The 12807-nt window shown below is 54.5% G+C and overlaps 7 protein-coding genes across 7 annotated transcripts; 5 read left to right on the top strand and 2 right to left on the bottom strand.

The window, feature by feature from the left end:
* Positions 1-2225: 2225 nt before the first annotated feature.
* Positions 2226-3719, top strand: BJX67DRAFT_141624 (alpha/beta hydrolase; the record flags this gene model as incomplete). Its single annotated transcript, XM_071024659.1, has 2 exons — positions 2226-2780; positions 2875-3719. Exons 1-2 carry the CDS (start codon positions 2425-2427, stop codon positions 3716-3718), a joined length of 1200 nt encoding a protein of 399 aa, XP_070885181.1. The 5' UTR covers positions 2226-2424.
* A 185-nt stretch (positions 3720-3904) lies between these two features.
* Positions 3905-5726, top strand: BJX67DRAFT_355966 (Zn(II)2Cys6 transcription factor domain-containing protein). Its single transcript, XM_071029356.1, has 2 exons — positions 3905-4098; positions 4144-5726. The coding sequence occupies exons 1-2, from the start codon at positions 3991-3993 to the stop codon at positions 5647-5649; spliced, it is 1614 nt and encodes a 537-aa protein (XP_070885180.1). The 5' UTR covers positions 3905-3990; the 3' UTR covers positions 5650-5726.
* A 1522-nt stretch (positions 5727-7248) lies between these two features.
* On the top strand, positions 7249-7662 carry BJX67DRAFT_355965 (uncharacterized protein; the record flags this gene model as incomplete). Its single annotated transcript, XM_071029355.1, has 1 exon — positions 7249-7662. A coding segment is annotated over exon 1 (287 nt), but the record flags the coding sequence as incomplete, so codon positions are not given.
* BJX67DRAFT_355964 (NAD(P)-binding protein) lies at positions 7663-9070 on the bottom strand. The gene has a single exon (XM_071029354.1). It carries the CDS (start codon positions 8779-8781, stop codon positions 7981-7983), a length of 801 nt encoding a protein of 266 aa, XP_070885178.1. The 5' UTR covers positions 8782-9070; the 3' UTR covers positions 7663-7980.
* A 188-nt stretch (positions 9071-9258) lies between these two features.
* On the top strand, positions 9259-10155 carry BJX67DRAFT_355963 (uncharacterized protein). Its single transcript, XM_071029353.1, has one exon. It carries the CDS (start codon positions 9605-9607, stop codon positions 10013-10015), a length of 411 nt encoding a protein of 136 aa, XP_070885177.1. The 5' UTR covers positions 9259-9604; the 3' UTR covers positions 10016-10155.
* On the top strand, positions 10034-10720 carry BJX67DRAFT_355961 (uncharacterized protein). Its single transcript, XM_071029352.1, has one exon. It carries the CDS (start codon positions 10070-10072, stop codon positions 10406-10408), a length of 339 nt encoding a protein of 112 aa, XP_070885176.1. The 5' UTR covers positions 10034-10069; the 3' UTR covers positions 10409-10720.
* Positions 10721-11222: 502 nt separating this feature from the next.
* BJX67DRAFT_382013 (uncharacterized protein) lies at positions 11223-12520 on the bottom strand (the record flags this gene model as incomplete). The annotated part of the gene is made up of 6 exons (XM_071033136.1): positions 11223-11599; positions 11654-11721; positions 11775-12148; positions 12194-12261; positions 12311-12347; positions 12392-12520. The coding sequence occupies 6 exons, from the start codon at positions 12518-12520 to the stop codon at positions 11223-11225; spliced, it is 1053 nt and encodes a 350-aa protein (XP_070885175.1).
* Between the last annotated feature and the right edge of the window lie 287 nt (positions 12521-12807).

Below are 12807 nucleotides of genomic sequence, written 5' to 3'. Positions count from 1 at the left end.
TTATAGGGTGTAGCTGTGGATACAGTGCATACGTAGGACCGGTTATACATCTCCTGACCCCGTTCGTAGAATGCGAAGGGTTCCATCGAGGCGATCTGCACATAGAGCACGGGTGCGCTCGTGATTTCAGCATTAAGTCATATTGCTGCCGTATTACCGGAGAATTAGTGCCCAAATATACACCCAAAAACCCGCAGAAGCATATTCTCGACAGGGTAGAATAGAGGGGTTGGTCCGGATTCCCTAGCTTTGAACCGAGACTATCACGGAAGAGCACGAAATACAAATAAAATGCAAAAGTTTTACAGGAATCTAAGCTGCTCCCCATCCATAAGGGGCCGAATTGTCAACGTTCTGATCTCATCTAGTTGCAGCCGGTGTCGAGTTAGTCTGTGCCCAGGACGGGTCCGCATACACAGGCCTTCAGGCCAACAATCGCGAAGGCCAAAGCCCAAGGCCAGCTGCAAGGAGAGCCGGTGGAAACCCCAGATATCAAGGCCTCCATGCGTCTGCGTTCCTGACCATCTTCACAGCTGTTTTTCTCAACCCCTCCAACGGGCCATTACAGTTTACGCTGTGGAGACTGGACACGCAAAGCCAACTCGCCTGAGGCCCACATGGGACAGTCGCCCATTACTATCTTGAATCGGTTAGCTCCAAACAAATTCCCTTTCCAGATCGCATCACCACGAGATTTTTGGGTATGGTCATCAAGACGGCCCAGCCATTGGAACTTCCCTACAGAAAACAGGGTGTAAGTTCATCAGTGCGTTTGTTTCGATGTTACTACGTAGAGAGTACGCTTACCTTTGGCCCTCATGGATAGCCGTAGAGGACGAGTTAGTAGTGAGATCCCTCTTTCCTGTACTGTGAGGGTTGATACTCCCTCCGACACGAAAACAGGTACCCCACAAGTTCGTTGGGGATAACGGGGCTCGAATCCGGAGCGTAGTCTGCGTCTTTTGACTCCTTCGGAATATACGGCTGCTGTGCCGTATTCACCGAATCTCTGTCTAGTGCGCTGACAGACCAGATCCATCGAGCCCAGGATATAAAGACAGCCACAGTGGATGAATCGTGGACGGCTTGCAGGGGATATGCATGTCCAACTTGTCCGTTTGCGCATTACTTGCTTCCGATGACGCCTCAGCTCTAGTTTGAGTATCTAAATCTGGGGCTTTCACCCTTGTCCGATTCGATGGGGCACCGCCATTCTGGGACGTACGAGCCTGCAGATGATGAGCATGGTGCGCCTCTATCTGTGGCCAAAGCACCGAATATAGACACGGAGCATTCAGCGTCTTGCAATTCAAGTCACCAAGCGTATCCAACACTGTATTTCTCGTCTCGCAGGACGCGGATATCAGATTCAGTCGTCCCTGCTGCGCCTGTCCACGACAAGCTCCCCCACCACCATCTCTACAAGATATACGCCTCCCGCCGACCGATCGAATGCCTGTGTACAGCTACGACTGCTTTCTTAAAGCCAGATGCTGAAGAGCGATACTATTAACCAGGCTGCCACCGCACTTAGCTTCTGGATCTGGATACGGTGATGGAGAAGCGTATGTCAAGCCTTACGATGCGAGAACGCGCGCTTAGTCTTCTCCGCTCATATCGATTGTATTCCAGGGAGCTTGGGTATACGGGGACACGCCGTTCCCTAGAAACGCTATGACAATGGAAGCTTTATGGTCAAGCTCCGGGCCAAAATTGCTTACGTGGGGTTATCCGACTACCGGTAGCTACTATGGCCCTTGTGATACAGTGCAATTTGCGCAGTGCTGCGCCAGTATTTGACTGAAGTACGCGTTGGCCATACGAGACGAACAAATCAGTCTTTCTGTATTGCAGAGGAGGTTTTATCGAGAGGAGTCCTGTTCTACGTAGTCTCTACCTCGTAAACTACAGATAAGGCCGTGAAGCCCTCGCCACCGTTGTACACCTCGTCGCAAGGGAGTCGAAAACAACGACAAGACCTCGAAGGACCTGGGCAGGGAATTAGACTGATGACCAATCGAGCCCTCACTGAGATTACACTCTGACAAATGCCCCCATCAGAGCTCTTCTGACGCTGCCGTGCAGAATTCACTCAGGAGCGTGGACCAGGGCTGAGTGCCAAGCCCTATACGCATACGCATACGCATACGTACACGCATACGCCGACAGCCGAGCAGTGGATGGCGCTCGGTGAATTCGACGTCAGATTATGCTTAATTTGGTCAGTTACGGATACGGCGACTGTTGAGGATGGATGATTTTGATCATTGCGATTGTGTTGTCATTGTTGTCGTTGTTGTTGCCTTGTATACGCTTCACGACTGACTATATAAGGACCATGGCTGGATACAAGACATCAACACCGAGCAGAGCAACATTGAAGCAGAACAAGCGAAGAAAGCAATCCTCGAACAAGTCTTCAAAATGCGCCCTCTTCACCTCGCAGCGGCTCTGTTGGCCTTGACAACCTCGTCCACGGCTGCGCCCTCCCACAGCCACCGCAACCGCGCCTGCATCGACCTCGATCTGGAGGTGTCGGTGACAGCAAACAACTCGATCTACGACGTGCCGCGCGTGGACAACAACATCGATGCGGTCGACTGGATCTGGGACATGGAGGCCTGGACGGCGCCCAGCGTTGCCGACCGCATTAAGGGCGTGCGTCGCGTCGATGACACATTTGCGATCAGCGCGCAGCTGTGTGTGCCCGGCAGCAGCGACGGCAGCGACCGGGGGAGGATCCTGCAGATTGCGACCCATGGGTTTGGGTTTGACAAGACGTGCGTCACTTCACTATTTCTACAGTTCTACTGGTTTTCTGTGTTCTAGTGGTTACCACTTTTGGATAGGTACGCGACAGGGCTGACTGATTAGGTACTGGGACGCTGATTTCGACCACGGGAAGTACTCGTATGTCGACGCAGCACTGAAAGCAGGCTACTCGATCCTGACGTACGACCGGCTGGGGGTTGGGAAATCGGACAAGCCCGATGCCTACGATGTCGTGCAAGCGCCTGTCGAAGTCGAGGTCCTGAAGGAGATTACGCTTCTTGCGCGGACTGGCGGGCTCGCGGAGCTTGTCAGAAGAAAGGGCAGGGGTGGTGGTGGAACGACAACGACACCGCAGTTCGAGAAGGTCGTCCTGGTCGGCCACTCGCTTGGATCGGCGATCACGCTCGGCGTCCTCGCTGGACACGGGGACATCGTCGAGGGCGCCGTTGCGACAGGGCTGATCCCGACCGGGGAGCTGGGGTCGATTGGAGTGCGGTCGTTTGGGCTGGAGCATGCAGAGAGCCATGACAGGGCCAGATTTCAGGGTCGCGGGAGCGGATACCTGGTGCAGGCGACGGAGAGCAATCTGCAGCAGATCTTCTTCAAGAAGGGCGACTTTGACAAGCGGGTGCTCCGGTACGGGGCGCAGATCAAGGAGACCGGCACGGTGGGCGAGTTCCTCAGCCTGGGGGCCGTCGCGTCGCAGGCTGCGCCGGAGTACAGCGGGCCCGTGCTGTTTGCGCTCGCGGAATACGACTTTGCGACGTGCGCTGGCAACTGCACGGGCGCGTATGACTTGGAGACGATCAAGCACGACCTGCTGCCGGGCGCCTCTGACGTGAGGGTGCATATCCAGCCAGGGAGTGGGCATGGTCTGACGCTGCACCTGAATGCAACGGGCCACTACCAGGCGATTTTCGACTACCTGGGGGGGCAGGGGTTGTAGGGCTGGAGGAGGGGTGGAAGAGGGGCTAGAAGAGCGGTCTAGAAGAATTAACAGGTGATACAAGCGATGATTTGGAATGAACGTGCTGAGGCTGAGCAATGACTCTTTCGGCAGCTTAGTTGACTTGGCTCTTTTGATTGGCATTATTAGTAATGAAGAAATCCCAAATCTGCGGGCAGCGATCCATGGATATAAGTGACGGCCTGCACGGTTGTCCACAGCTCCAACCTTCTAGACAGGATAATCCGCTTTCACAGCTTAATTGCAGCGCAATGCTCTCGCCCAGCGAAGTCCACAGCCAGAACCCCAACTTCCGTCCCAGACGCCGCCATCGCAAGTCCCGCAATGGCTGCATGGAGTGCAAGCGCCGGCGGATCAAGGTACGACCAGCCCTTGAAGGGAGTGTACGCAGCTGACAAAGGCAGTGCGACGAGATGAAGCCTTCGTGCTCACGATGTATCCTGACCCGACAGGACTGCATCTGGCCCCAGCACTCGCCGTCAGGCCGCAGCGGTGATCCGGGGCCTCTCCCCACTCCGAGTCCGCGCAGTGCCGGCTCTCCCTCGCCATCCATGGAGAGACGCGCCTCGCCTCCGCCGCTGGACGGGGTCGGGCTGTCGGACGCCGACCTGTACCACCACTACCTGCAGCACACGAGTCGCACATTGACTCATAACCGCAACGACCACCAGGCGCTGCAGATCGGCATGCCGACCCTCGCACTGCGCAGCAAAACGGTCTACCATGCGCTTCTGGCGCTCTCGGCGGCCTGTCTCTGCTGCGATATGATCTCGAAGGAGGACCCTCCGCCCGACATCAACTTCGTGCACCAGGCCCTGATGACGGGCTATCATCACTACAACCTGGCCAGCGAGCGCATCCGAGAGCTGATCTCGCGGCCAGATGCCTTGAAAGCAGAGCCTTTGCTCGCAGCATCGCCGCTGCTGGTCCCATTCGCCACGTCCAGCCAGCAGATCAACCACTGGATCTCCAGCCACTCGACACCACAGTCCCCCGTTCCGAAGCCCCTGTCGACAACCCCCAGAGACGTCATCGTCATCATGCGTGGAATCAAGACCACACTGGAAGCGCTGGACTCGGGCGAAATCACCGCAAGCCCAAGCCCCAGCATCATCACCTCCGAACTGCCCGAAGACACAGACGCAATCGACCACTGCACGTCCCTCTTCGAAGCCAACACCCGCCCGGACTTCTCCGCCCCTCCTCCCCCGTCCCGCACGCATCCCATGTTCCCGATCATCGCATCAACAAGTCAGGACGCCTTCGCAAAGCTCCACGAACGACTCGAATCCGCCTCCCTCTACGGAACCTTCTCCAACGCCGCCCTCTCCGCCTGCGCCGCAGCCTTCGACGTCCTCTCGTCCATGCGCGACAGCACATTCTCAACAACCCTGGCCTCCTCCCCGCCTGCCTCCCTCTCAGCCTCAGCCTCAGATTCCGGGACACCCCAAGTCTCCCCCTGGCTCCGCTCCTTCGCCGCGCGCCACGCAATCCCCCACCCCTCCGAACCCCTCACCCGTCCATTCCTCACCTTCCTCGTCCAAACCCCACAGGCATACCTCGACCTGGTCCTCCCCCTGCTCGACCAGCGCCTCGAAGCGCCGACGGCCGAGCACGACCGCAACGCCGTCATCGACTTAACCCCCGAACAGGCCCTCGCCCTGGACATCTACGCGCACTGGTCGATCCTCATGTTCCTGGTCGAGGACGAGTCGTGGTTCATCGGGAAGTTGCCCGGGATTACCCTGGCGGGGATGCTGAATCGGTACGGGGATGACTTTGTAGGCAAGTTGTGGCCGGATTATACGATCGCGCTGGGTGGGCTGGACCACGGACAGGGACAGGGTCAGGCGCAGTGGTGGCCGAAGAGTATGTGGATGATTTCGAGGGAGATTGGCCGGTATCGATAGTTGATTGGCTGCCGTGTTGTATTGCGATGTACGATGTATGATTAGATGAATAGAGATTGATTTCACTCTCTACCGTATATCCCGCGTGGATGTCTTCATAACCTCGCGTAGTATTCTGCAGGATACCGTAGTAGGTTGCGTGTATTCTCTAAAATGGTGCCTTTGGACATGAATTGCACGGCAGGAATACAATCGAGATAGCTGTTAGATCTTTCTATCTGTGAAGAGAGAACTTCATCGAGCTGTGCGCCAGTATATCGCAGCATGGAGCCGTATACGGTCCTTGCGTTCAAGTCTCGTCAATATCATATCAAGCCCGCGTGTTGCGCGTCTTCTCATCTTCTGATTTGGGGAGTGTATTATCTGCACAGGCTTCGTAGTATGGTCGTGTATCAAAGTCTGATACGAGGCTCTCGAGATAGAGCATACCCGCTCGGAGTGAGGTTGAATATCAGCATTCCAATCTCCTATTCAGAACCGCAAGGTATCTCCCACCCAACTTGCAACACCTGGACTGGTGGGGGATCTCATCAACCAATAAAGTTGAACTGTAGTCTCATCTGGCATCATCGCTCAGCCAGATGTGACAGGATTACCTTGTAACCTCAAACTTAATTGGGACAGTCAACGCGTTAGGGTGCGAGTATAAATTGATACTCATCCCATGCCGCCAGCTTCCTCCCTTCTTCTGCACGGGCAAGGCCCGTCAATTCCCAAAGTCGAGTCCCGCCGATATCTCGCATTGAGTGTCTCCTTCGGCACAGGTACCCAAAGACATCGGCTGCCGGCGTTCCTTTTCCGTCTTTTGTCTCCTGTTCCGCCAAGACCTGACATCGTAAACCACACACGGTGACAATGACCCCACAGCCACGTATCTGCCAACCTGTCAATATTCTTTTTCTGCGTATAGGCAGCTAATATGTGGAGCTCTGTTGAATCCTGCCTGGAGCACGTTCGTCGGATACCATCTGACCGGGATGTATTGGCGGACATCCTCAACGCTGGAAAATGGGAGAACCCGAGAGATATCGGAGTTGGAAGTTTCGGTTAATTGTTTTCCTCGGATTCACGGTGTCCGTGTCAAGAAGAGGGACTTGGCCTGAGGGCTGTAGGAATTACCACATATGGATGCCTGGTCTGGAGACATGTGAATATTGGAGGGGTTCGAGGAGTGATATGCAGTCACAACCTCAAGGCGACCTACCTTGGATGGATCGACGTGAGGTATAGAGCCTGTCCTGACTTCGCCCCTCGGCTGGAGACCGGGAAGCAAATCGCATAATACGAGCGAATGAGAGATGTTTTTCATTGTCCAGCGACGATTGGCTCTCTATTCTAGACCAATGAAGAGACAGGCCAAGCGCTTTGGTTCTTTAGTTTCTTTTCCAGTTAAAAGGTCATCTTCGGCGTCAAGTCCGACAGCCTCTCTGTCCTTATTCCTTCATGGTTACCTTGCCACAGCCATACCTCTTCGTTGCATCATGAACGGACCAGCGGCTGAAAGTTCTCAACCCATACATCAAGACCCAATCTCTCCAGCGCGCGTTCGCCGACCATACTGGCTCACCGAACAAATCCTCAAACCCGTCACGTCTCCATGGAACATACGCATCCCAGAAGCCGAGCTCCCGCGCCTCCTAAACGGCTTTGCGCCCGAAGACATGGACGAAAAGTGGTTCGTATGCGCCGACGGCCCGGATGCTGCGGGAGACGCACGCCTGCACCTGTATCGCAGTTGGAGCGGATACAAGCTGGCGGAGGTGAAGATCAAGGTTTCCTTGTCTGTGGATGACGATGGCAATATCGTCCCTGGTGACGCTAGGATGATTGGGCTGATTTGGGAGGGGAATAAAAAGAGGTTTCGGGAGCAGAGTGAGCAGGCGGCCAAGACGATGGTCCTGGAAGTGTGCAGGTTCATTCTAGGGGTTCGGTTGCCTGGTGGCGATGATTGAATGATGCTCTTTGTACTATTTGGTAGTGTATCTCGCACATCGAAACTCATATAGGCCTGCCTGAGAGTGGAGGCTTTTGAGGTTGAGTAGTGTGGGGGTGGATCTTATGGTAACCACCGACATCCGAGGAAATGGTTTCCTCGATCATTATTTCCATTAACAGATCTCTAACAGTTGTATACGAGGCAGCCTTGAACCTCGCAGGAGCCCTAACCCGTTGAGTATTGACACCCCTTCCCACAGCGTAAGCACCCTATACTCGGAGAAAAGGAGCACGGCTCAGCATCTCTGCCGTAGCCAAGCAATCCCGGACCTGCCACCCACGGAGTGTTCTGAGAGACTCATTTAACATACGTAGAAGACCAAGGCCCTTCGTGGTTTACTCCCCCGGCACCGCAACCCCAGACACCTCCCGACAGATCCTCAACAGCTCCTCCTGCTTGTTGACATCCCCAGCCCCCGGATGAGCGTCTTCTTCCCCCCTTGTCGTAAAGAACGCACCACTCCTGAGGTTTGCAAACTCCCCCTTTCCTACCGCCCACTCAGCCAACACCCTCGCCGGCCTCTCCAACCCCACCGGCGCCATCCCCCCACCCATCTTCGTCCGCACCCACCCGGGATGCATACTGACAACCTGCACGCCGTCATCTCCCCCTCCTTCTGTCGCTCCCCAACGCCTCGCAAACGCATTCGCAAGCATAACATCATGCAACTTACTATCCGCGTACGAGTGGCTCCTCGTGACACCCCCATTCCGCAGCGTCGCGTCCCCACCATAGTGGCTGTCCGAGCTCATAAACAGCAATCTCGCACTCGGCTTCCCCATAAGACAGGTAAGTATATACGGCGCGAGGGTATTCACCGCGAAGACGGCTGCGATGCCGTCCGCGGTGATCTCGCGCGAGGCGGTCGCGCCGTACCCGATGCCTGCGTTGTGGATGATCGTGTCGAAGGGGGCGCCATTCAAGAGCCTTTTCGCATCAGCGGCGAGAGCCTTCGTTTCCGAGATTGAGGAGAGGTCGCCTGTGAGGACTGCCGCGGAGTTTGGCACGGATGACTGTGTGGATGCGGCGCGGGAGGGGTTGCGCGCGTGCAGGACGACGGCGTGGCCCTGGTCTGCGAGGAGCTTTGCGGTTGCGAGGCCGATGCCGTCGCTGGAGCCTGTTATGAAGATTCGCATGTTGGTTGGGTTTGGGGATGAGGAGGTGGTGCGTGGGCCGCTGGAAGTATTTATTTCTTGATGTCACTGGAGGGGTGATATGACGTCAGGGTTATTCAATATCAGGGGAAGTCAACTTAAAAGGAACCAATGGCACTGGGGAGGTACGGAGTATATTCCGAGGCTGGTGGGATGAGAATATCCGATTTTATCCGTAGCTAATCACATCTTCGGCATAAAATGATAGTTTGAAGAATGTTTATTTGCCCGAAGATCCCGTAGTATGTGCGTGTACTATCTAAAAGTCAGCATGGCATGAGAAATTGGATGTCCTATCCTCTCAACGCGATATATAAATCTCGTAGGTTGCTAAAAGATGACGCAAAAAAAAACAATGGAATGTCAGGCAACACCTGCACCAATCAGAACAAGCCCGCCGCCCCTGCTGCAGGCCTCCTTTTTCCCTCTTGCCTCGCCTCTCTCGTCAAACACGCAAGACCCGCTCCTGTTTTCGTTTCTCGAAACATCATTTCTCACTTAACGCATGATATTCTCTCGTCATGGATACTCAGCGCCAATTCCCTACCGTGCACTGGATCTGGGGTGGAGGTATCTCCTTCGTCTACGAGGTCCACCCTCTCATCGTGGTCAAGGTCCTAAAGTCTGGAGAATTCGAGAGGAAGCAATTCCGTAAAGAGCTTGAGATATATCAAATCTTTTCGCGAAATTGGTCTTGCCCATCTATCGTCCAATGTTTTTCCTTTTCAGAATACGGCATCTTCCTCGAGTATATGAGAGGTAAGTAACGCCCTGTCAGCTCCGTGCACTGATTATCCTAATAGATATGTCGCTTTCTTATAGGATACAGAGAAACCATACTCGGGACCAGCAAACTATGGTGGTCACAAGAGTGGAAAAGTTGGAACCTCTGCCTCTGCGACAGGAATGGATGAACAATCTCGCTGAAGCTGTTGCTTTCTTGGAGTCACTCAACCTTGCTCATGGTGACCTACGACCTGAAAATATCCTCCTCGATCGCAACCGACTAAAGCTATCTGACTTTGATTGCACGGCAGAAATCGGAACAAATTATGAAGCTTGTATGGCTCCATATAGCAGAATACTCAATAGTACCGAGACAGACCAGGGAGAAAGTGGAACCTTTGGCTTTCTAGGCTCTCGAACAGAGCAGTTTGCTCTTGGTTCCTTGTACTATCTCATAAATTACGGCTTTGAGCTTTATGGAGACCGATGACTTACTGAGGATCCTTACGAGCATGGGCCCAAGGTTGTGGACTTGCTACAGAACATGGAGTTTCCAGAATTTGATGGCAATCCACCGATCGATGATATTATCGACAAGTGCTGGCATAATAAATATGCCACAGTTTCAGAATTGGCTGCGCATACAAGAAAGCTTTTGCGTGAAAGTACCGATACGGCAGAAAATAACGGAGTGGTTAGCAGAGAGGAAAGAAGGAAAGAGGAAGAACTGAGAGCCCCTTCAAAGCCAGCTCCAGAAGAGGGCTTTACTACCAAAAAGGCAATTTGTCAGGACCTGGAGAAACGTGGACTTCTTCACGTACTTTCTTCAGGCGAGCCGGAGCAACTTGGATTCACATTCGATTGGTATAGACACAGTCTCTAAAGCTGTCTAACAAGGCATCATAGGGACGGATGGAGGAATAGGCTTAACCGGCAAATCAGATCCTCGAAAGCCAGTGATTGAGACTAGAGATGTTCTGAGAAAATCCATCGAAGGCGAGTTGACTTTCGATTAGATAGTACCGGGTATCGAGATGAGCAGCGGATACAGTAGAACCCATTGATCCTAATTGATTGGAAATCAACCAGGAACATGTGTTGATAACTCGTTTGCAGCCCCTTGTTTCCCCCAAGTCCACCCTCGTCCGACATCTCTGCATGTGGTCTCATCTCGAGCGTCGATAGGACGAGCAGCGGTTTCTCGAGAGGTGCTGACACAGGCTGGCGTCCTCTATCATAAGTGAACGTCTCGCTGTATTTTGATCAAACCGCCCAAGGCACTTACTAGTCTGGGACGCCTGTCGTTTTAGTCCTCGAGCGCCCCATCCCCCGCGAGTGGCCGACAACCCTATTCCCATGATCATACTCGCACCTCGGGATGATTTCCACGCTCAGCAGACTTACAGAGAGCGACAACCTCGCCGCAGCTGGCGGACTTGGAAGGACAAACAGTTTCCTGTGGATAACCATCCATGCACTCAAATATCACAGAGAAATGCTGGAATCAACTTTCCAATCGCCAAGCATACTTCCAGCTTGCCTCGCCACTCGTGCCGATAGAGAGACAGTATTACGGTACTTTACACCTAGCTGGACGCAGAACTCCTGGTTTGTGTAGCAGCAGGCTCGACAAGTCCTTCGCAAAGGGTACAGTTGAATTTTCATCAATTAAAGGATCCAGCCTCAGATACAGCCAACTAACGCGGATACCTCGCCCCCTGCACAAGACCGCGCTCGCTCTCCGTCTCACTGACAAACGGATTGCCATACTCACGCCCTAAATCCCCATACCCGCGGCCCAGCGTCTCCATCCGCAGCTCCTGCGTCACGGTCACCTCGTCCACGCGGTATATCTTGTTGTCCTTGCGCGATAGGCGGTGCATCAAGTTGCGCCCGGACTCCTTGCCGCTGTAGCTCGGTCGCGGGTACGGGTTTTCGCCTCGGGAGCGCGACGCCGAGTTGAGGAGGCGGGGGAAGACGCGCGTTACCAGGGGCTGCAGCGGCGGGAGGCACGAGCAGATTATGCCCATGTTCAACTCAATCTGGGACCAGGTTGCAATTGGGCCGTTGTCCTCTGTCGCCCGTTTTTAGTGCATTGCCTGTCTAGGGGAGATGCGGGAGGTCTTACTGGTTGGATCGGTGGTATGCGTGGCTATCGTCAGGTAGTTGAGGCGGATCATGCTAGTAACGCAGGCACTGGACAGACGGAGGTCAGTGAGTGTATAACCTCCATGCGTTATCTGACGTACAATCCACCTGTCGCAAAGATGAGGATCACGCCAAACTTCTGCCTCCGCGGCAGCTTCAGGTGCGAGAGCACGGGAACCGGGAGGATGAGAATCGCCAGGTCCGTCGCGATATTCCAGCCGCCGTTGAAGAACCAGAGGAAGGTCTTCGAGATGCAGTGGCCCGGGACCGACTGGTCCCAGAAGGACTGCACGGGGAGGCAGTTCAGGAAGGCGCTGATGACGGTCCAGAGGCCGTAGATGACGATGACGACGAGGACGATTCGTGCGGCGATGATGAATTTGCGCGTGGGGAAGAGGCGCAGGTAGAGGAAGACGATGGCGGCTTTAGTTAGGGTGAGGGACAGGTTGTAGAAGGGGATTGAGAGCCAGAGCGCCTGTCGATGTCAGCCTTGAGTCTTCGATGTAGTTTCGTGACCTACCCTCAGCTGTAGCTTGATCTCGTCCCCGGTCAGGGTCGCCATCGGTTGGCCGACGCCATACTGGACCTCTTTTTCGTGGTCAGCATCGAGAAGCAGAAGCTGTTGAATGCAGCACACCTTGTACGAGGAAAGCGAATGAACACCAGGCGAACAGCTGCATAGTTAGCAGGGGGACTGTATCCAGAGAAGAAGACCCACCACTGCGACTGCGATCGTGTAATCGTCTATCCCGGGATTCTTAATAAGGTAGAAGCGTGTGAACTGCCTCAACCCGACAAAGAAGGTGGAAAGCCCGCCGAAGCTCGAGGCAATCGCGATGATTTGCATGGCGCACCGCAGCAGGCCGTCCGTTCAGGCCCACTCCGCTGGATCAGCGGGGAACCGTTCTCGTCGATGGAGGCTTTTAAAGAGACTGCCATCGCAGGTTCGGGAAGCACGGAACGATCGCCATCTCAGCCTTACCCCCCGCGCGATTTAGGCTGTGGTGAGTTGACCTCTGGCGCCGCGGGAGCAGGCTCGAAAGGCTGCGATCGCCAGTGTCCAAGTGCTTCGATCGCGTGAACTCGTCTCCACACCAGGATACCCCAGAAGGAGAGATCCAATGTGGAGAAGGA

This window comes from Aspergillus lucknowensis (genome assembly GCF_044049455.1).
Source record: "Aspergillus lucknowensis strain CBS 449.75 chromosome Unknown BJX67scaffold_26, whole genome shotgun sequence".
NCBI classification, from domain to species: Eukaryota; Fungi; Ascomycota; class Eurotiomycetes; order Eurotiales; family Aspergillaceae; genus Aspergillus; species Aspergillus lucknowensis.
The sequence above is the reverse complement of the archived record's forward strand: the minus strand, read 5'-3'. Positions and strand labels throughout refer to the sequence as shown.